The 23176-nt window shown below is 41.0% G+C and overlaps 2 protein-coding genes across 2 annotated transcripts in view; both read left to right on the top strand.

Moving 5' to 3' along the window:
* The window catches only part of LOC134002167 (NLR family CARD domain-containing protein 3-like), a 29668-nt gene extending 21587 nt beyond the window's left edge, over positions 1–8081 (top strand). The window contains exons 9-11 of the mRNA XM_062441452.1: positions 2054–2227; positions 2546–2592; positions 6556–8081. Coding sequence (XP_062297436.1) covers positions 2054–2227; positions 2546–2592; positions 6556–7109 — 775 coding nt within the window. The 3' untranslated portion in view covers positions 7110–8081. The remainder of the gene's footprint in view (positions 1–2053; positions 2228–2545; positions 2593–6555) is intronic.
* Positions 8082–18004: 9923 nt separating this feature from the next.
* Positions 18005–23176, top strand: part of LOC134002019 (NACHT, LRR and PYD domains-containing protein 3-like) — a 44921-nt gene continuing 39749 nt past the window's right edge. Inside the window, exons 1-6 of the mRNA XM_062441264.1 lie at positions 18005–18398; positions 18479–18661; positions 20115–20219; positions 20620–20683; positions 20845–21073; positions 21352–23152. Coding sequence (XP_062297248.1) covers positions 18310–18398; positions 18479–18661; positions 20115–20219; positions 20620–20683; positions 20845–21073; positions 21352–23152 — 2471 coding nt within the window. The 5' untranslated portion in view covers positions 18005–18309. The remainder of the gene's footprint in view (positions 18399–18478; positions 18662–20114; positions 20220–20619; positions 20684–20844; positions 21074–21351; positions 23153–23176) is intronic.

The following is a 23176-nucleotide window of genomic DNA, read 5'->3' as shown; positions in this document are numbered from 1 at the left end:
TTCATACAACTCAGATAAAATGCTCCAATGTGTTTAGTAGCATTTACTTTTAGCATCATTAGGCTACCGTAGCTGCTCCTCCTACTTCAGGCTTTCAGTGTAGAGACCTGAGGTCAACCTGCTCCTCTCCTCATCTCCTACTGCTGACTGTGAGAACCTGTTAGTTCACTAACTAGAACAACAAGGTTAATGATCCACACGCTGACGTTACATCATTGACGTGTAAATAAGTGATGTTTGTTTGTGTGTAGGTGTGCAGCATTGTGTCTTTCCTGGTAAGATGCCACACACACTTTCTAGCTTTATGTAGAGTGAAGTTCTCCCACACTGTACAAGATTTGGGTCTGATCGTTTTCTCCTCCTCTGCCGATACCGGCTCCGCTCAGCTCCGTCTGAGACATAGTGACGCATTAATCGCACAATGAATCTATAATGATATTCGTTGCCAAAACTTTTATCCATTTTTATCCATTTGATCGATTCATTGTTGCAGCCCTAGATCATTCATATAGTATTTGTTCCTGTTTTTAATTAATTTCTTTATTATTGTGTTGAAATATAAAAAGTGACATTAAACTCGTTGAGTGGTGTGAAGCAGTGTTGTTTTCGTCAACGATGACGATGACGAAATCATTTCGTTGACGCCACTTTTTTTCATGACGATAACGAGACGGTAACGAGATAAACATAGCTCTCTGATGACGAAAACATGACGAGACGTGTGTGAGTTTTCGTTGACGAGACGAGAATGGAAGAAAATGTTAGTGGGTGATCTGTCAGACGTTTAAAATGCATGACATTTCTCCTTATTGTGTGTGTCAATTAAAACCTAAAAAGTATCTGCTGCTGCCTACAGTCTATCCTTGTTTGGTCACGCCCACCACCTGGCGTGCAGCGCACAACGTGCTCAACACGTCACACTGTTGTTACTCAACAGACAATGGACCATGATGGCGGCGGCAGTTTCAACACAGGGGCTCGGTGGTCGCAAACGTAGAGACGACATATGGGTGTATTTTAAATATAACCCAGCAGATAATAAAACAGAGTGTATTGTGAAGGAAGACGGTGACAAATGTGGCCACAAAGTAGGCGGAAAAAATACGACCAACCTTAAGCGGCACCTTAAGGCTCGCCACAAGGATATTTTTAAATATATTTTTAATACACAATCCTTAGATCAGAAATGTGCCGTTGGGTGGAAACCTTATATGTCTAAAACCATTCCTTTATTATTGTTATTATTTGTGAAAATAGCAGATCTGCAAGCTTACAATGTGTTGAACTTATAGATCTGCTGCTATTTTCACAACTTATGTGTGACACTGCCCAACAGCAATCTCCAATACTTATTGACCTAAATTAATTTGTTAAAAGACTACACTTATTTTTTCTTTTTTTTTTGTGACTAAAACTAGACTAAAACCCTTTTGAGTTTTCGTCGACTAAAACTGGACTAAAACTAATAATCATTTTAGTCCAAAAGACTAAGACTAAATCTAAGATGGTTGTCAAAAACAACACTGGTGTGAAGACATTATTATCAGGCCTCAATAAGCAGGCAAGAAATGAGACTTTGAAAATGTTCAATGAGTAACTTGATTGTTGATGATGAAGTTGTATTTCTCTGTAATTCACATTGATCCTCCACCAGCAGTTTCAGGCTAAAGAGCAGACTAGTCTGTCTGGTGGAGACTTTGATGAACCTCTGTGAATCACATTTTATATCAGGAGGCTCATTGATTTTGTGGAGTTTAAAAAAGTCTGAAAAGTTGACACAGCACTGTGATAAAAGTGCGTCTTTATTCTTCCTTTTGGCAAAAGCTTCACTCTTCATAAACACATTAGAATGTTTTGAACATTGGGATCACAATGACGAGGTAAAAACATGCTGCTGAATCTTCCCATCTGGCTGGATGCTCAACTTTCTGGAGCTCCCTGATTCACTTCATCTTTTAGTGAGTTAGTTTGGAGACAGTTTGTTGTTGTATGTGACTGCACACAGCAGTACTCTCACACTGTGTGACATGTGTGTTGTTTTGTGTGTGTTCAGTCTGTTAGGATGTCTGATCACAGAGGAAGGCTGTGCTTCTCTGGCCTCAGCTCTGCGCTCCAACCCCTCCCATCTGAGAGAGCTGGATCTGAGCTACAATCATCCAGGAGACTCAGGAGAGAAGCTTCTGTCTGCTGGACTGGAGGATCCACACTGGAGACTGGACACTCTCAGGTATGGACAGACAATGTGTGATAGAGGAGGAAGAGCTGGAAACATTTTCTCTGTCAGAGCTGATCACAGATCTCAACTGAATCTTTGACTTTTTCTTCTTTCTAACTGAAGTTTCCTGTAAATGTTGAAAGTTAAACCTGATTAGATTCAATCAGGGTTTCAGAAGGATTGGGATAGTGGATTCAGATTGGATCAAAGTGTATGAAAGCCCAACCCCACATTACAACAGAATAATAAAACAGCAGACTAGAGCCATGTAACGTCCATGTTAGCATGCTGAAAGAGAACGTGCTGCTCTGACCCCCCTCCTCCTTTCAGCCTGCAGCCTGCTGGAGTCCGATGGTTGACACCAGGTCTGAGGAAGTGTAAGTCTGCTTTTATTTTCATTTTTTATTTTATTGTGAAAAAAACAAGAATTAAAAACAGAAAAAACAAAACAAACAGAGACAAGAAGCATAAAGTCAACATTCAGACTAAAAACCAGAACAGAACAACAAAAACACCACAAAAAATAAAAGAACTCAATAAATAAAAATTAAATATCTGTGTGTGTGTGTATTTGTGTGTGTATTTGTGTGTGTGTGTGTGTGTGTGTGTTACTGTGTGTGTATTTGTGTGTGTGTGTGTGTGTGTGTCTGTTTCTGTGTGTGTGTGTGTGTGTGTGTGTGTGTGTCTGTGTGCACTGGTATTTATCACATTATGGGGACAACAATCTGTTTACACAGTCACGGCATGGGGACCTCTTGCAGTACGGGTCCCCATGAGGGAAACCCTTTCAAATCACTTAAGGGGCTGTTTTAAGGTGCCTGTGAAGTTTTTAGCATTGGCCCACAATGTTTTTCAGTCGATGTGTGTGTGTGTGTGTGTGGAGTGCTCCATTGCGCCCCCTAACTTCTTGGGGACAGTATAGCAACCGCTTCTTCACACACACATTATTCCATATATGGTAGGGAACCGCCCACTTCAAGTCCCCATTAAGAAGGCTTTTATTAGCGAATACATTTTCAGTGTAGAACATAGCAAAGCCATTCGGTGGATAAGGAGCACGGTTTTTTGCAGAGGATACCAGCTGATGAGCTTATCATTTTTGCACTGCAGCAAAAGTGAAGCACAACGTAAGCATGTATGTATTTGTATGATTAACCAGCATTACTGGTCAGTCCTAAAAGTAAGGTAATTAGCATAAGCTAGCAGGATAGCTAGCCGTAATGAGCTACAAAGGCTGAGCTTATCCTTCTGACATTTTACTTTGTCTTATTTTGACATGTTTACATGTATGCATGACAATAAGTTAATGCAAACCAAACAGAGTTTTAGATTAGTAAACCATTTGCTGTAGGAGTAATATTGATACTAAAATATCACTGATATACTACTGATAATATTTTAGTTTAATATGTAAATGCAAATGTGATTTTTATATGATGAATTCAGAATTAGCATTGTAGTTACATTCAAGTTACTTAAAAAAACCAAACATATAACCTATTGACCAAAGTGCTTCATAGATAAATTGAGAAAGGCTCCAGTTATATAATAATAATAAAAAGTCATATTAAAAAATAAATAAAAGCAGAATAAATTGGCGAATGACTTTAAAAAACAAAAGTACAGCCAACAGACTGAAATACTAGAACTCAGACAAAACGACGAACCGCTATTTTTCAGTGACTTCCTTTGCCATGCTTTTAATTTGAAACTGCGCAGGAAGTGTTCTTTACATTACCGTAGCTTGCCTTTGGTGTCTGTGCCGACATAGCGGACGGTAATGAGGTGCTTAATGTGCAGTAGAAGTGTACTGGAAGTGTTGGTAAGTCTGTAAAATACACTAAATGAAAACCATACGACATTTATGCATTGTGAAGAAACATTTGTCACGTGGCTTTCTCACGAGCTAATAAGCATTACTAGCATACTTCCACGTGTTAGCTTTCCAGCAGCAGTTGCAGTCAGTCATGCACTTGAACTGCTGAGGCGCTTTTCCAGTTAAACAAATATAACAAGTATACACATGTACAGCTAATGTAGTTTTCAATAATACACTCGACGTTCATGTAAAGTTGGAAAAAACCAAAAAGTGTCACAAAATATCCACAGAATTGGATGATTGAAACTACATTGGCTGGACATGTGTAGACACGCAGCTACTTGACATGTTACAGTTACACCGGGTCAGGAGAGTTCATGTCAGATGCTCTGTGTTGTGTTTAAGTGTCTGTCAGAATGAGAGCTCTTCAATTATTATTATTATTTAGCTTTAGAAGTATCTGTGTGTGTGTGTGTGTGTGTGTGTGTGTTATAGTGTGTGTGTTACAGTGTGTGTGTATCTGTGTGTGTGTTACAGTGTGTCTGTGTGTGTGTGTGTGTGTCTGTGTCTGTGTGTTATAGTGTGTGTGTATCTGTGTGTGTGTTACAGTGTGTCTGTGTGTGTGTGTGTGTGTCTGTGTGTTATAGTGTGTGTGTTATAGTGTGTGTGTGTGTGTGTGTGTGTGTTACAGTGTGTGTGTTATAGTGTATCTGTGTGTGTGTTACAGTGTGTGTATTTGTGTGTTACAGTGTGTGTGTCTGTCTGTCTGTGTGTGTGTGTTACAGTGTGTGTGTTTGTGCGTGTGTGTGTTATAGTGTGTGTTACAGTGTGTGTGTGTGTTATAGTGTGTGTGTGTGTTACTGTGTGTGTGTGTGTTATAGTGTGTTTATCTGTGTGTACGTGTTACAGTGTGTGTGTATCTGTGTGTTTGTGTGTGTGTGTATTTGTGTGTGTGTGTTACTGTCTGTGTGTGTGTGTGTGTTACAGTGTGTGTGTGTGTGTGTGTGTTACAGTGTGTGTGTGTCTGTGTTATAGTGTGTGTGTGTCTGTGTGTGTGTGTGTGTTACAGTGTGTGTGTGTGTCTGTGTTATAGTGTGTGTGTGTCTGTCTGTGTGTATCTGTGTGTGTGTTACAGTGTGTGTATCTGTGTGTGTGTTACAGTGTGTTTGTGTGTGTTACTGTGTGTGTGTGTGTATCTGTATGTATTACAGTGTGTGTGTGTTTGTGTTACAGTGTTTGTGTTACAGTGTGTGTGTGTTACAGTGTGTGTGTGTGTGTGTAATTGTGTGTGTGTGTTACAGTGTGTGTGTTTTTGTGTATCTGTGTATGTGTTACAGTGTGTGTGTGTATCTGTGTGTATGTGTGTGTGTGCGCGAGTCCTACTGAGGATGAAGATGATGTCATCATAGATCAATAACCTGATTTGAGTCGCGTCGGCCATCTTGGACAGTTATGTTCGGCTGCTCCGCTCGGAACAAACACTTTATTCAGTCGACCCGCTTTCTACATCTGACCACGAAACCTGAACCAACAAGTAGCAGCGTAACATATTTCTGCTCTACAACCGTACATACTATCATTTAAACACAAGTAACCTTTAGTCATTATTATTATTAATGAAATCAAACAGAACTACCACATCAGCTCTTCCTCTTTTGTCTTCTTCTTCCTGGTGTTTGAGGTAGAAGCCGAAAGAAGCTTTTTCTGTTTGAGTTGTTTCTGTTGTCCTCAAGTCAAGGAAGGAAGGGAGGAAGAAGGAAGGAAAGGAGGAAGGAAAGAAGGAAGGAAGGAAAGAAGGACAGAGGAAAGAGGGAGGGAAGGAAGGTAGGAAGAAGGGAGGAAAGAAGGAGGGAGGGAGGGAGGGAGGAAGGAAAAGAAGGGCAGAGGAAAGGAAGGTAGGAAGAAGGGAGGAAAGAAGAAGGAAGGAAAGGAAGAGTGAAGGGTTAAACACAGACTACTAAATGTTCACAAACTGCTGATTCAGAATTAATGCTGCAGCTCTGTGAGAAGAGTTATTTGTGTGTTTCCTCCTGAATGAAACACATCTATCCAACCTGTAACTGTAGTTTGTCCAAGTGGTGTTGCCGTACATTACTGTCCAAGATGGCCGACTCACCCGCGCATGTGCGACTCACATCGGGTTAGAAACAGATGATAGATCAATAACTGATCAATAACTGATTCAACAACTGATCAATAGCTGATCAATAACTCATCAATAGCTGATCAATAACTGATCAATAACTGATCAATAACTGATCAATTACTGATTCAACAACTGATCAATAACTCATCAATAACTCATCAATAGCTGATCAATAACTGATCAATAACTCATCAATAACTCATCAATAACTCATCAATAAGTGATCAATAACTGATCAATAACTGATCATTAACTGATCAATAACTGATCAATAACTGATCAATAACTTATCATTAACTGATCAATAGCTGATCAATAACTGATCAATAACTGATCAATAACTGCAGCTGTATTGTGTCTCGTTCTCTTCATCAGATTTCTATGAACTCAAACTGGATCCAAACACAATGAACAGAAACCTCAAACTGTCTGATAACAACAGGAAGGTGACACATGTGGAGGAGGATCAGTCATATCCTGATCATCCAGACAGATTTGATGTCTGTGATCAGCTGCTGAGTAGAAATGTTCTGACTGGTCGATGTTACTGGGAGGTCGAGAGGAGAGGAAACGTTTATATATCAGTGAGTTACAGAAGAATCAGAAGGAAAGGAAACAGTTATGACTGTTGGTTTGGACATAACGATCAGTCCTGGAGTCTGTTCTGCTCGGATGGTGGTTACTCTGTCCATCACAATAACAGACGAACATCCATCTCCTCCTCCTCCTCCTCCTCCTCCTCCTCCTCCTCCTCTAACAGAGTAGCAGTGTATGTGGACTGTCCTGCTGGCACTCTGTCCTTCTACAGAGTCTCCTCTGACACACTGATCCACCTCCACACCTTCAACACCACATTCACTGAACCTCTGTGTGCTGGGTTTGGGTTCTGGCTTGGTTCTGGTTCCTCAGTGTCTCTGTGTGGTCTGTAGGAAGGAGAGTCTCCTCCTGTCAGAGAAACGTTCTCATGTTATTTAGCACCAACCTGATCTCTCACTGGTTGTAAATAGAGTTTCTAAAGCCAACATGGTTTCCACATGACTGACAGTTAGTTAGTCAGTCACATATATCCACATTTAAAAAGCTGTAAAACAGAAGCTGATTTTCTCAGAGCAGATATCTCAGTCTGTTAGAGGACTGTTTGGAGGTTCGGAGGTCGTGGCTTTGATCCTTATGAGTCTCAGTCAATGTTCAAGTCCAACACCCAAAGTGAAACTCAGAAGCTCTCAGAGAGAAAACCACCAGCGGCTCAAAGTTTACTGAAACGTCAAGTTGTGACCGAGCTTTTTAAACATGTTGGAAGAGTTTAGCCACTAACTATAACACACATAATGACAGTAAGTATCTGCTGGCCTAGAGAGGAACTTTGGTCTTTCTCCTCTTATTTGGTTTTTTGGGCTTCTTGTTCAATGACTTGATTTTTTAATCATATAGTGGATTCAGAAACCAACATGTTTTTATTTGTGTCTCTACTGGATGTGCATGTACAGCTGTCAATCAACATGATGATTCATCCATTCATCCATTCATAGTTTTGTCTCTAAAATGTCAGAAAATAGTGAAAATATTGTGTTTTTATTATTTTACTGTTTAGTTTTAACTTGTTTTTACAGTTTAATATTTAGTTGTTATGTAAATCACATTGAATTGACCCAGTGTATGAAATGTGCTATATAAATAAAGCTGTCTTGCCTAAAACGCTGGTTATAATCTCACAGAGTCAAAGGCAGCGTCTTTAAATGTCTCATTGTGTCTGAACTAAAGTCCAGAACATCAAATATTCAGTTTATTATCATGTGTGAATGTTGAGTCTCTTTAAATGAAACCTGAGGAGTTCGGTGTAGACCTGCTCTATGTGGAAAGAGCCTTGAGATGACTTTACAAATAAAGATTGATTGATTTGACTTCTTTCTTATTTCTGTCATTTTTATTTTTGAAAAACAAAATAAAGTAAAAAGATGAATGATGAATGTTTCTGTTTTAATCTGAATAAAAACATGAAGCTGCAGATGTGTTCAGGTTGTAAATGATTAGTTTAACATTAATATTAACGTCATCATCATAATGTGACAACAGCATTCAGACTCATATTCATGTCATAACACGTTAAACACCTGCATCGATCTGTGTGTGTGTGTGTGTGTGTGTGTGTCTGTGTGTGTGTGTGTGTGTTATTGGCTGAGAGCTCTGCATTATGGCCTGCTGTGAAATCAATCTGCATTAACACACACACACACACACACACACACCAGGGTTAATGTGGTATCGTGCAGTCTGAGCAGCTGCCAGCTGATTGGTCGGTTGAGTCGTTTCTGCCTCATAAATACACATTTAGAAATTTAGAGAAACTTTATCGATCCACAGCTCTGTGACGGAAAATTGTCTGTGTGATTGACAGATTACTGCGGTGTGTGTGTGTGTGTGTGAGTGTGTGTGTTGTTTAGCTCCTGTATAATAATACAGTGTCTTTGCTCCTTAGTAGTTTTATATTTAAGATAAAGTAAAGATAGATAGATGGATGGATGGATGGATGGATGGATGGATGGATGGATAGAGAGAGCTGACCAATCAATAACTGATCAATAAAGACCATTGAAGGTGTCTGAGGAACATTCACAGGATCAGAATAACTTGAATGATGATGGAAGAAGTTCAGGAGGCAGCTTCATCCTCCTGTTCTTCTTCTCTACCCTGATGGGCCGAGGCTAACTGTGTGTGTGTGTGTGTGTGTGTGTGTGTGTGTGTGTGTGTGTGTGTGTGTGTGTGTGTGTGTGTCTGTGTGTGTGTCTGTGTGTGTGTGTGTGTGTGTGTGTGTGTGTGTGTGTGTGTGTGTGTGTGTGTGTGTGTGTGTCTGTGTGTGTGTGTGTGTGTGTGTGTGTGTGGTAATCAGCAGTAAGTGGAGTGTGCTCCTGGACGGAGACGATCAGCCGCCTGCAGCCAATCAATGCAGCGATCGATAGTGGGAATGGAGGGAGAGATCTAACAGGTCATTGTGTGTGTGTGTGTGTGTGTGTGTGTGTGTGTGTGTGTGTGTGTTTCAATGACTTCATTATGTAAATCTCTTGTTTATACTTCCTGTCAGACATCTGAACGTTTTCTGGGTTCATCCTTTGGTCACAGCTGAGACGGCAGACGGCAGGTTAGCATCAGACTAACGTTTCCTCTTCAGTTTTTATCTTCTTAAAGGTTAATTATTCATATTCAGTTCATAAACACCGGAGCTCTGGTTCTTCTTCGTGTTGTTGCAGCATCCCAGCGCGATGCCCCGGGATTAGCGAGTAGTGTTGCTTTCGTCAACGAAAATTATGACTGAATATCGTCGTCAACGAACCTTTATCACGTGACGAAAACGAGACACAACGTAAATGCTGGTCATGTGACGATAACTATAATTAAATATATAACGCGATATTGTTGACGAATAAAAAAGAGACTAAATGTGGTTTACAAAATAAAAACTCTGCTAAAATGTCTAAAACAAGACGAGACGAAATGTTATAACGTCATTTCGTCTCGTTTAGTCGCGTTGTTTCTATTATTTTGCAGTATTTCTGTTTCCTGTGTCTCACTTCGACGTCACTTCCTCAATCCCCACTGGCGGCATTATTTAGAAGATGCAGCTGCGGTAGGTTAGCGTTAGCGAAGGTTAGCGTTAACGAAGGTTAGCGTTAGCGAAGGTTAGCATTAACGACAGACAACTGACACAGAGAACGGGACCGATGGCCGGCCAGCCGCGGTTATTCTTGAGTCTATAAGGTAACAATAATATAATAATAAGACAACCTTGTTTGAATTGTAAAATGTTGGTTTGGTCTATACTACTAGGTACTTATACTATATTGACTGGGCTGCATTACTAAAAAGAGACTAAAATATAATTTTCATTGACTAAAAGTAGACTAAATTAGTCACAGATCATTTTGACTAAAATGAGACTAAATCAGACTTTTAGTCGACTGAAACTTGACTAGACTAAAAAGAGTATGAACGTGACTAAAACTAATAAAAACTAAAATGACAGCTTGACACAAAGACTAAGACTAAAATTAAAACAGGCGCCAAAAACAACACTACTAGCGAGGTGTGATGTCACCTGTCTGAAGCTCAAAGTTGCAGCTTCTGAGTGGCTCCATATTTCCTGTTTGGAGCCAGGAAGTTGTTTCCTTTCACGCTACCTCTGAGCCAAGCTAACGCTAACTTACTGGGAACACCGAGTGCTTGTGCTAACGTTAGCTAACTAACAGCAGCTATCAGAATCAGTGTCGTTGAACTTGTCGTAAACAACAGTCCGAGCAGGTGAGTAACTGTGACTCATTACAGATTAAAACCACGATGATTCTTTGACTCAGTGTTTCTAGTTGAGGCTCAGTCGGAGCACCTAGTGGCCATCAGCGGTACTGCAGGTTGGGATTTATCAAATACTACAACTACAACATGAACGACATATTTTTGTATGAAATAGTTAAAACCAGTAACTTTTCAAGATTCAAGATTCAAGACAACTTTATTAATCCCTTGGAGGGCAATTCATTTGACAGCTCGCACCACAACATACTCGTACTCATAAATAACAAGATAGAAAACACAGAAGAAGAAGAAGAAGAAGAGTTGGCAGCTGTGTGCAAAAGTGCAAAAATCAGTGTGTAAATTCATCAGGTCCTATAGTCCAATAATAGTTCATTAAGAAGAAGCTTATACAAGCGTCAAATGATTTAAAAAACAAACAATGCACCCCAGTATCCAGCTGCACAGTATCCAGCTGCAATAACAGATACAACTGGACCTCATAAACATTAGTTCAGCAGTCGGACAGCAGAGGGGATAAAGGACTAACCCTAACCCTTACATGCAGGTTGGCATGGCGACGCCCTGAAGGCAATAATGAAAATTCACTTCTTAAGATTCGCCCGGAAGTTCTCAAAATGTTGTGACTTCCTCGTGACCTGTAGTTCCCATAAGGAGCCGAGGTCTCTCTGCTCAAGTCTGATGATCTTGGAGCAGGTAAGTGACACAATGTCTTCGTCCGTCGTCTCCATACTGACTGGAGTCGGTTTAAAACCTGATTTCTGCTGCGTAGATGATTTTAATAAACCATGAAGTTCTTTTTCCCCCCAAGTCTTTATTATTTGGACTTTCCAACACACAGCGGTAACAGACAGTATGAAATAAAGCACAACTGTACTACTGTATGTCAAGAATCCTCTTTACCCAAACCCCCCAATTCAGGTCAGAAGCAGACAGGGACAGACCACACACACAAACACATAGACACACACACAGATGTAACTATTAAAAAAGAAAAAAGAAAAAGAAAGAAAGAAGGGCTTTCATGTATCTTGGTGGACAGCTGAGCTTCCAATGGAGCAAAATCAGTGAAGTTCCTTTTTAAATATTTAGTATGAAACAGATTAAAATATTAAAACACAGAACCAGTCAAAAGTTTGGACACACTTTCTCATTTAAGGGAAAAGGAAAGTGTGTCCAAACTTTTGACTGATTCTGTACATAAATAACTTTCCACCCAACAGTCAGAGTGTCTGTGTGTTAGTGATCCGATCGTCTTACTGACACACTTAGACTCTGAAACTCCATCTGAGTGTGTGTGTGTGTGTGTGTGTGTGTGTGTGTGTGTGTGTGTGTGTGTGTGCAGTATAATTAAGTTTAAGAAGCAGATGAATTACGATCATGTGAGTGTTAAAAGCTCGACTTGTTTTAGATCCAACAGCTCAAAACAAACATCAAACATTTAACATCAGTTATCAGCTGATTATTTCCACCTCCAGCAGCTACTGATCAACATTAATATTCATCTGGAGTCATGTTTCTGTCCACCTGCTGAACAACTCTGTTAATGCTGAATCTGTGTTTTAGTGGTTTTTTATCTTTTATAAAGATTCAGAGCAGAGACGACTCCCATGTGGACCCTGACAGAGAGAACGGACCAATCACAGCTCCAGGCTTTCATGGCAGATGAAGGGTGAGGAGTTTAATGTTTCCGTGCTGCGTTCAGGGACCGCAGACACGCATGAGTCCGGTCAATGCAGAGAGCAGCTCATGCTTCTATTGATTTCTCCATCAGAGGAATAATAAACTGCTTCAGTCACATCGCTGCACACGTTCTCCTCCTGCTCAGAAAGATCAACGTTTCCATCAACATCTGCACCTGTCACACCCAGTACACCCAGTATACCCAGTATACCCAGTACACCCAGTACACCCAGTATACCCAGTACAACCAGTATACCCAGTACAACCACTACAACCAGTACACCCAGTATACCCAGTACACCCAGTATACCCAGTATACCCAGTACACCCAGTACACCCAGTATACCCAGTACAACCAGTATACCCAGTACAACCACTACAACTAGTACACCCAGTATACCCAGTACAACCACTACAACCAGTACACCCAGTATACCCAGTACAACCAGTATACCCAGTACAACCACTACAACCAGTACACCCAGTATACCCAGTACACCCAGTAAAACCAGTAAAACCAGTACACCCAGTAAAACCAGTAAAACCAGTACACCCAGTAAAAGCAGTACACCCAGTATACCCAGTATACCCTGTACAACCAGTACACCCAGTAAAACCAGTACACCCAGTAAAACTAGTACACCCAGTATACCCAGAACAACCAGTACAACCAGTACACCCAGTAAAACCAGACACGAATATAACGAGATAACAACAGGCAGCACATGAGGATGTTTCTATGTGTAGTTTTAATGGTTGTCGGGATGAGAGTCAGAACCTCCACATTTGATCCATGGTGCTGCCCCCTCAGGGTGGGGGGGGGGGGGTCAGGAGTTCAGACATCTAAACCAAACTAACACTTAAAACACTGTAAAATGTCCTTTACCCAGGTGGGGAGTTCCGGTCCTCTGAAATGAGGCCAACCAGGAAGTAACTTAAAACTGAATTCTATCAAAAGGCCACCAGGGGGCGACCGTTTTGGTGTCAAAAGGACTTCCGTCTCTATACAAGTCAATGGAGAATTCACCAACTTCTCACTTGATTTCTAACCTCAGTAAACGTTTTCAAAATGTGTTTATGGTCTCAATCGCTAGTTTAAAGCCTTCTTCAATGCAGTATGATGTTCATTTGGGACATTTTGGCCTCCCTGATTTTATATGTGACGATAAAGCAGGGTATGCATTAGGGCGTGGCTACGTGGTGATTGACAGGTTGATTGGTTCACAGGTTCAGGAGGGCGCCTCATGCTCCTCCTGATGCCCATATAAGTAGAATCCATGTTTTTATTTTTCCCAGCATGCACCTGAAATTTTCAAAAAATGATTGAAAAGTATAGATCAGAGGAGTATAGAGATGGGACTACAGTTCCCATAATGCTCTGGGTGATGTCACAGGAAGTGTAGCGCTGCCATGGATTCAGTGAGTTAGCTGTGGTCTGTTTTTTTTAGCTGATGTTTGTTCAGGTTTTGACTCATTGTGTCCATGAACAGTTTGCTGAATCAGCTGTTTGATGCAGATGGAAACAGAGTGATGTTCAGAACTCACTACAGGTGTACATGTGAACATACAGCAGCTCATTTCTATGAAGCACAAGATGGCTTAGATTGTGGAGAAGCAGCTGATATGATTGATGCTTTCAGCTGTGCTCTCAGTGTTTCCTCCACAGATGAAGGTAGAAAGTCTCTGTGAGTTGATGTGAATGTGTAACATGATTCATTTTGGATTATTGGACGAGCTGCTGCTTCCTGCTCTGACTTGTTATAGCAGAGTGTAAATAGAGGAAGTGATTCCTGAGCGCCTCCATCACATCTACAGTCTGAACTCACATGTTGAACATAAAGAAAGGTTGATGTTTGTTGGGTTAGGGTTAGACATACTGTTCAGGGTCGACCCAGTTTTACATTTAAGAGAAGAAAACACAACATAAAAACGTTTCTTTAGGCAGAAACTTGATGACCTTTACTTATATGACCCAGAATCATATAAGGAATGTTTGACCCATCTATTCAAAAATACTGTTTATTCACATTTAATATAATTAGTTCAACAAAAATTGTAAAAACTGAAGAATTAATTTATCGTTGCTCTATTATGTAAAGAGATATGATGGGATGTTGTGAAATGTCAGAATATGAGCAGTGTGTGAGGGTTAAAGCAGCTGATCTTTGAGCTCTGAGCTGCTTTATGCTTTTATTGGTGTTCAATGTCTCAGTATCTCAGTGTCTCATTGTCTCAGTGTCTCAGCGTCTCAGTGTTTCAGTGTCTCAGCGTCTCAGTGTTTCAGTGTCTCAGGGTCTCAGCGTCTCAGTGTTTCAGTGTCTCAGTGTCTCAGGGTCTCAGTGTTTCAGTATCTCAGTGTCTCAGTGTCTCGGTGTCTCAGTGTCTCGGTGTCTCAGCGTCTCAGTGTTTCAGTATCTCAGTGTCTCAGCGTCTCAGTGTTTCAGTATCTCAGTGTCTCAGTGTCTCGGTGTCTCAGTGTCTCAGGGTCTCAGGGTCTCAGTGTGACAGCAGCCTGACGAAGCTCTCAGAGGAATAACGCTCTTTTTGAAACAGACCTGGTCCAGACAGCAGAGAGCCGCACAGAGAAAACCTTCATGGGAAGAAGTCGAGTAAGTGGACCTTTGTTTGCTTTGAATTGTCTTCATGAGGATCTGTAATGTTTCCTCTTCATCACAAACAAGCTGCTCTGTGTTTGTTACTGTGTTGACTTCCTGAACAGAAGAAGACTCTCATCATTTCATCACTGATTTCTGGTCTTTGTTAAAGACTCAATGCCACAACGTTCATCCAGCAGTAAATCCTCAGAATAACAGCCGGCTGCCTTTAAATCAGAGTCTACATGTAGAAACACACATTTGATTTCCTGATGAGTTTTTCTGTCAGACTGAAGAATAATAATGAACCTGTGTGTGTGTCTTCATCAGGTGCTGCAGGTTACCAACATTTAAAGGTATCAACACTTCACATTACAGTTGATACTGTTTGATCTTCACTGTTCAGTCTGACTGTGTTTCTGTTAAACATTAACTCATATAAAACTATAAAACCAGGCTCCTTATATCAGATCCTGACACGTAAACTGGACGTTGATACTCAGGTTATTTATTAGGATTATAATTCATGTTTATTGAGGTCAAAGTTCATCAGTAACCGTTTTTTCAGTTATTTTATAACACAATGAAGTCAGTGATCACACAGTAACATATTTAACTGAGTTTACAGTAAATTTCTGTCTACTAGTTGCATTACTTTACAATAAATGAGTGTAACATGACAGTTGTGTGCTGTGACTTCAGATTACTGTAGTATAGCAGTATGTTGCTGTACACTTACTGTACTGCACTGTGACTTTACAATAAAATGCACAGCAGTGACTTTAATATGACAATGTGCTGCTGTAGAGTTTCTGTATTGAACTGTGATTTCACAGTGAAATGTCCACTGTGTTCTGTCATACAGCAGGATGCTGTTATATAGCTGGGTCAATGAGGTCTTTTGTGTCTATGTGGTTTAGTCAAATTTAAAGGGGTTAAAATGTGAAAATAAAGTAGTAGTAGTATTAGTAGTAGTAGTAGTAGTAGTATTAGTAGTAGTAGTAGTAGTAGTAGTGGTAGTAGTAGTACTTTATTTGTCCCCCGTGGGGAAATTGGTTTGCAGCATTTCAAAAGAAAAAGAAACAACATGATAAAGACAGTTTAGGACATACAACATGAAACATTCCACTTCACGCCTTGCAGCATTATTAAAAACGATGGTTGCACCTGCTGCCCTGACCAGCTGGACAGTAAAGTGCACAATGAACAGTTAAGGTGACTAAACAGAACGTGCATTATTTGTTTAAGAGCTTTATGGCTTGTGGTACAAATGAGAACTTTGACCTATTTTTGGTGACTGGGTCGGACCGTAGCGTAGCGCAGATGGCAAAAGTTCAAAAGACGGAGCAAGTGGGTTCTTCTGGTCCCACAATACTGTTTTCCTTTCTCAGAGTTCTCTCCCTGTAAATGTGTTCAAAGGTAGGCAGCGTGATCCCGAGCAGTTAACTTGCCATTAATACAGTTTTTTTCTGACCAACTGTTTCTGTGCCTCAGTAGCGTTACCAAACCTGCAGATGATACAAAAGGTTACAACATTTTCAATAAAAGCACAGTAAAACATTGTTATGCTCATTAAATGACAGCAATTTCTTTGGTGTTCACGTGATGAGTCCAAGTGTCTCATTTTAGCTTACGGTCAAGAATAACACCAAGGTACTTCCGCAACGGCTTCTATTGGCTCCCCTCTGATGAAAGTAGGTTGATGGTTTTGGTTTTGAGTCTTTCTAAATATATGGACATATCCTCAGTTTGGGATGTGTTCAGTAGAAGATTGGACTTCTCACACCAGATTATAAGATTGCATCTTCGACCCCCCTGGAGGCCTGATAGGATCTATGAGGTGCTGTGTTTGTGAGATGATGTATTTCTTCACTAGACGCTAAAAGCACTTCATGAACAGTGATGTTAGTGCTATTGGTCAGAAGTCATTGGGTGTAATGGGTCTGGAAACTTTAGGAACAGGTATAATTGTGGACATTTTCCAGAGGTCGGGAACTTTGCTTAATTTGAGAGATGATCTAAAAATGTTGGTCTGACTGGTGCAAGTGGATCAGCTCAGTTCTTTAGGCCTGAGCTTTTCCGTGGGTTACATCCTTTGAAAAGGTGAAGGACCTCTGATTCCTTGATGGTGAAATGTGTTGGTAGGGGAGGAGAGGGCATCAGAGTAGCAGCCTCAGCACTGTTGTCACCTTCCAACCAACAGAAAAGGTTGTTGAGCTGGTTTGCCATCACCAGCTCCTCACTACCATGCAGGGTTGTTGCTGTAGATATTCCTCTGCCCTTGTGTGGAACATTTGTCATGGTTTTAATTCCTTGCCAAGCTTCTCTGGGGCTACCAGATGCCAAAATTGCCTCTATTTTTTATTTATATGTGTGCTTATCCATCTTTATGTGTCTTTTTATTTGTCTCTGCAAACGTATGAATAACTTCACACATTCTTTTTTTGTGGACCCAGCATCAAATTTCTGCTTTTAATCCATTTAGAGAGAATATATTAGAGGATTATGGTAAAAATGTCTAAGTGGTGTAACCATAAAAACTTTGTACCAAATAATTCAACTTGCTTAAAAACAGTAAATAGTCAATAAAACACCATATCAACTAGTTTGGCATGATCTTACATTATAACTTTATATTAAATAAAGGTAATGGAATACAATTGTTCTAAATATTACATTTACTCTGGTTACCATGGAGATCACGAACCATAAGCGCTGACTTTACGTTATCTGTGTAGTTTGCTGTTATTCTGGTTGGTTCAGTGTGTTGCTGATATGATTATTATTCTGACTTATTGCTGTAAAAATGTGCATCATGCTGCATTCAAGACAAGTGGGAACTTTTGAATAGTTAACAGTCCCTCACGGTGCAGTTATTTCTGTTGTTTTCTGGACAGAATTTATCCATTTGGTCTCAATTAACGAAACAATGAAACAATCTGATTTCAGTGAGTCCTCTTTAGTTTTAGGGCACAAGAATATGAGTATAACAGCCTCTATGTTACATATAAATAATGACTTTAATTAGAGTCCTTTACAGGAAACTTACAGACTCATTAAATGTGAATATTAGGTGTTCATTAAATACTGTTTAAATGTTGATAGCGGGGAAATGATGAAATGTTATATTGAAGGCTTGAGATGCAATAAATTCCATCACAGTTGTTGCATCTCAAATAATCTGCTGCTGTTTGTTGCATAAAGTCATTTTGTGCAGAGACTCTGTAGTCGCTCTCAGTCCTTCTGCCTGTCAGTGAATGTAAATCCTCCTCCATGCATCATGTGTGCTGCTCTTCACTTCACTGCAGCTTCATGACGCCATCTAGTGGACTGATAGTAGAAGTACAGCAGCTGATGGCAGCTTCCTCTGCCTCACACTGCTGTCTGGCTGCATTCACACTGATATATAACAGAGAATAACAGCCAATCACAGGAGGAGCAGCTGATATTTAGGATGTGACAGGAGAAATGATGTAAAGGATGATCTGTGTTTCCTCTCCAGATGAAGGTAGAAAGTGTGTGTGACTGATGTGGATGTGACTTCAGCAGCATGGATCAGAGTGAGGACAGAGAGGAGGGAGTCCCTCCCTCTAAAAGCTCTCTGTGTGGGGAACATGACAGCCAGACCAAAGCTCAGAGGTGAGATGAGGATCTCTAACTGTCCATCACTGTTCTCCACCATCATTATTCACACTCAAAGCTCTGTGTGTGTTGTGTAGAAGAACAAGGAGGCAGCACAGACCAGACTCTGCTGGACCTGGACCTGGACCTGGACCTGGACCTGGACCTGGACCTGGACCTGGACCTGGACCTGGACCTGTACCCAGCTGTGTGTCTATGAAGAGTGATCGGTCAAAGGAAGAACTCATTTTTTTTAAAGAACAACGTCTGGATGCAACAAGGTAAACTGTCACTAAATATTAAATGTAACTGACTCAGTTTGAAATGTTTTTATTGAAGGTTTTTATCAAACTTCTCTTTTCAGATTTGATCATAATTTATGAGAAAAACTGCAAAATGAAACATTTTACTGCAATAATCCAGAATCTCTCCTGGAGGGAAGTGTTGGTGATTGAACCTGAACTCAGCTATGAGTCCTTCAGAGCGACCGCTCCAAATATGATTTGATTGATTTTAAACAACAACGTTCATCTGATTAAAAGTAAATAGTTCTCAGTATTAAAATCAGGTTATTGGACAATATGAGTTAAAACCTGAATCAGGATAAATAGTTCTCAGTTGAATTATTTGAGATTTGGATCATTTATTGATATTTCTGATCCATAATGATCCATAATGTTGGTAATTAGATCATTTCAGTTTGTTGCTGTTTTTATCAAAACTGTTCAACATGTTTGAAAGAAGAATTCACTTCTCAAACTATCATTTCTATTGATTGATGATCATTTTATAGTGATGATGGACAGAGATCAGTGTGAATGTTAGAGTGGGTACGAGGGCCGGGGCCCCTCATCACTGTTTACAAGAAATGTCTTTAAAACATCAGGAAATTAAAGATGAAACTTCATTGGTTGTGTTTAATGATTGCATCATTATACTTTGATATTTATTAAATATGTTGCAGCCGCTGGTTTCACCACCCAGCGAGCACGCTGACTGACCCAAAACAAACACACCCACAACCTTTTATTTACTATACTGTAGTAAAATCAGCCTCCACCCAAAATGTGTCTCTGAGTATCACTCAGCTCCTGTAAGCTCATTAAAAGTTGGTAGTTTCCTTCTCAGAGACCAGCAGCTGTGGTCAGCTTGGGTTCTTGTCAGTTTCAGAGTACACTGTTAATATTAGTCTCTGACAGGATGAGCTAAAGGAATCAGTGTGTTAACCACATCAAACAACTGCAGGAGAAGCAATAGTATCACTAACAGGCTGAAGGACTGTCAACAGAAATGTCTGCAGAACAGAGAATTATCCAGACAGCTGCTCATCATCACAGCATCTTTAATAAAGACCAAACAAACATTTTATTTACATTCATTCATTTGGCAGATGCTTTTATCCAAATGAGGTTCAATCCAAGACAGTAGATGAAGGAGAAGCCTTAGACAATAAGAACCCAACACTCATTTACCAGCAGCTGAGATTTGCAGAGATCAGCTGAGTTCATGCATCTGTGTCCTCGGCTGAGTGTCAGCTTCACCCTTCCAGGTGCTGCACACTGCACTGAATACAGCTCTACTCATACAGTTAATCATGTTTAAGGTTAACAGTGAATTCATATAAAACTAGCTGGATACTACTGTGTTGTGTACAGTAGGTGTATTAAATCACTGTCAGATTTAGTGTCAGTGTGTTCTGGGTGCTGAGCAGAATGTATCTTGTGTTTCTATCAGGAGGAAGCTGGACCAACCTGAACCCAGCTGTGTGTCTATGAGGAGCGATCGGTCTATGGAGCATCCTAATACCTTCAAAGATGGACGCCACTCTGATGATCACAGGTGAGGATTTCAAACAGATAAAAACATAATGATGTTTTCATCACTCTTATCAAGTCTCCTGTTTTTAAACCTTTATTGACTCAGACAAAGTTCTCTGAGCAGCGTTCACACTCACACAGTCAGACACATTGACACTGGGAGCTGCCCAGTACAACCAGTCTCATACAACCACACACTGGCTGTAGCTGCCTCAGTAGTGTGCAGTGAGGGAGGGAGAGCTTCATGGAGGGTTGGTGAGAGCTGTTAGACTAGTAAAGCTTTACCACTACAGGGACTCATCTGATTCTCTGTTCACATCCAAATATCACTTGATGGACCTTTAGCTTGTGTTTGTCTCTGTGTGGACAGACATAATGTGAGCTCATTCTTCATGATTCCTCCACAGAGTGGACCAGGAGAGCTCAGAGGTTCCCAGTGGTCAGTCTGCCCAGCAGCATCAAACACAGCTGGACTCCATATTTATGGTCTGTACATGTACAACAACTACTTTTACATCTATTGTGTTCACAATCATCTCCATGCTGCACTTTGTAGACCAGTGGATTGTCAGTGTGTCCAACATGGATCTGATGTTTGCTTCATGATGTTAGTTTGATTGTGTCATTCATATATTATTCTGTTCCAGCTGCTGGAGGAGAACATCGTCACTTTTGTGAAGAACGAGCTGAAGAAGATGCAGAAGGTTCTGAGTCCAGATTACCCAGAATGCTTAGAGAGTCAGAGTGAGGATGAGGAGGTGTTGAACTGTGAGGAGAAAGAGCAGAGGAGGAGAAGCAGAGATGCATTTCTGAAGATCACACTGCACTTCCTGAGGAGAATGAAGCAGGAGGATCTGGCTGAGCGTCTGCAGAGCAGTAAGAGGATTTTAACAGATTTAACATGATGGAGAGGAAATGGAGGCAACATGGGAGAGGTTTATATTTCAAACTCTGCTGTTAATATGCTGCACACATCTGCATCAGATCTATGAATTCTTCTGAGCTGAAAACAGTCAGAAACTGTTTGTCCACAACTGATGAGCTGAATAGATTTCATAGTGAGGAAAATATAAACATCTACAGTTTAATGTTTACATTCTACCAATTTACTGTAGAATCATCTGATTGATTTCATTTGTTGTTTGTTCATTCAGGAACTCTTGCTGGCAGGTGTCGACGTAAACTCAAGTCTAACCTGCAGAAGAAGTTCCAGTGTGTGTTTGAGGGGATCGCTAAAGCAGGAAACCCAACCCTTCTGAATCAGATCTACACACCGCTCTACATCACAGAGGGAGGGACTGCAGAGGTCAATGATGAACATGAGATCAGACAGATTGAAACAGCATCCAGGAAACCAGACAGACCAGAAACATCAATCAGACAAGAAGACATCTTTAAAGCCTCACCTGGAAGAGATGAACCAATCAGAACAGTGATGACAAAGGGAGTGGCTGGCATTGGGAAAACAGTCTTAACACAGAAGTTCACTCTGGACTGGGCTGAAGACAAAGCCAACCAGGACATACACTTCACATTTCCATTCACTTTCAGAGAGCTGAATGTGCTGAAAGAGAAAAGGTACAGCTTGGTGGAACTTGTTCATCACTTCTTTACTGAAACCAAAGAAGCAGGAATCTGCAGGTTTGAAGAGTTCCAGGTTGTGTTCATCTTTGACGGTCTGGATGAGTGTCGACTTCCTCTGGACTTCCACAACAATGAGATCCTGACTGATGTTACAGAGTCCACCTCAGTGGATGTGCTGCTGACAAACCTCATCAGGGGGAAACTGCTTCCCTCTGCTCGCCTCTGGATAACCACACGACCTGCAGCAGCCAATCAGATCCCTCCGGAGTGTGTTGGCATGGTGACAGAGGTCAGAGGGTTCACTGACTCACAGAAGGAGGAGTACTTCAGGAAGAGATTCAGAGATGAGGAGCAGGCCAGCACCATCATCTCCCACATCAAGACATCACGAAGCCTCCACATCATGTGCCACATCCCAGTCTTCTGCTGGATCACTGCTACAGTTCTGGAGGATGTGTTGAAAAGCAGAGAGGGAGGAGAGCTGCCCAAGACCCTGACTGAGATGTACATCCACTTCCTGGTGCTTCAGTCCAAACTGAAGAATGTCAAGTATGATGGAGGAGCTGAGACAGATCCACACTGGAGTCCAGAGAGCAGGAAGATGATTGAGTCTTTGGGAAAACTGGCTTTTGAGCAGCTGCAGAAAGGCAACCTGATCTTCTATGAATCAGACCTGACAGAGTGTGGCATCGATATCAGAGCAGCCTCAGTGTGCTCAGGAGTGTTCACACAGGTCTTTAAAGAGGAGAGAGGGCTGTACCAGGACAAGGTGTTCTGCTTCGTCCATCTGAGCCTTCAGGAGTTTCTGGCTGCTCTTCATGTCCATCTGACATTCATCAAGTCTGGAGTCAATCTGCTGGCAGGAGAACAAACAACATCCCAGAAGTCTGAAACTAAACAAGAATCTGCAGAGACACGTTTCTACCAGAGTGCTGTGGACGAGGCCTTAAAGAGTCCAAATGGACACCTGGACTTGTTCCTCCGCTTCCTCCTGGGTCTTTCACTGCAGACCAATCAGACTCTCTTACAAGGCCTGATGACACAGACAGGAAGTAGCACACAGACCAATCAGAAAACAGTTGAGTACATCAAGAAGAAGCTCAGTGAGAATGTTTCTGCAGAGAGAAGCATCAATCTGTTCCACTGTCTGAATGAACTGAATGATCGTTCTCTAGTGGAGGAGATCCAACAGTCCCTGAGATCAGGAAGACTCTCCACAGATAAACTGTCTCCTGCTCAGTGGTCAGCTCTGGTCTTCATCTTACTGTCATCAGAAAAAGATCTGGATGTGTTTGACCTGAAGAAATACTCTGCTTCAGAGAAGGCTCTTCTGAGGCTGCTGCCAGTGGTGAAAGCCTCCAACAAAGCTCTGTAAGTACACAGATAGTTTGATTT

Source organism: Scomber scombrus, chromosome 20 (genome assembly GCF_963691925.1).
Source record: "Scomber scombrus chromosome 20, fScoSco1.1, whole genome shotgun sequence".
Classification (NCBI taxonomy): Eukaryota; Metazoa; Chordata; class Actinopteri; order Scombriformes; family Scombridae; genus Scomber; species Scomber scombrus.
This window is presented reverse-complemented; position numbering and strand designations above follow the sequence as displayed.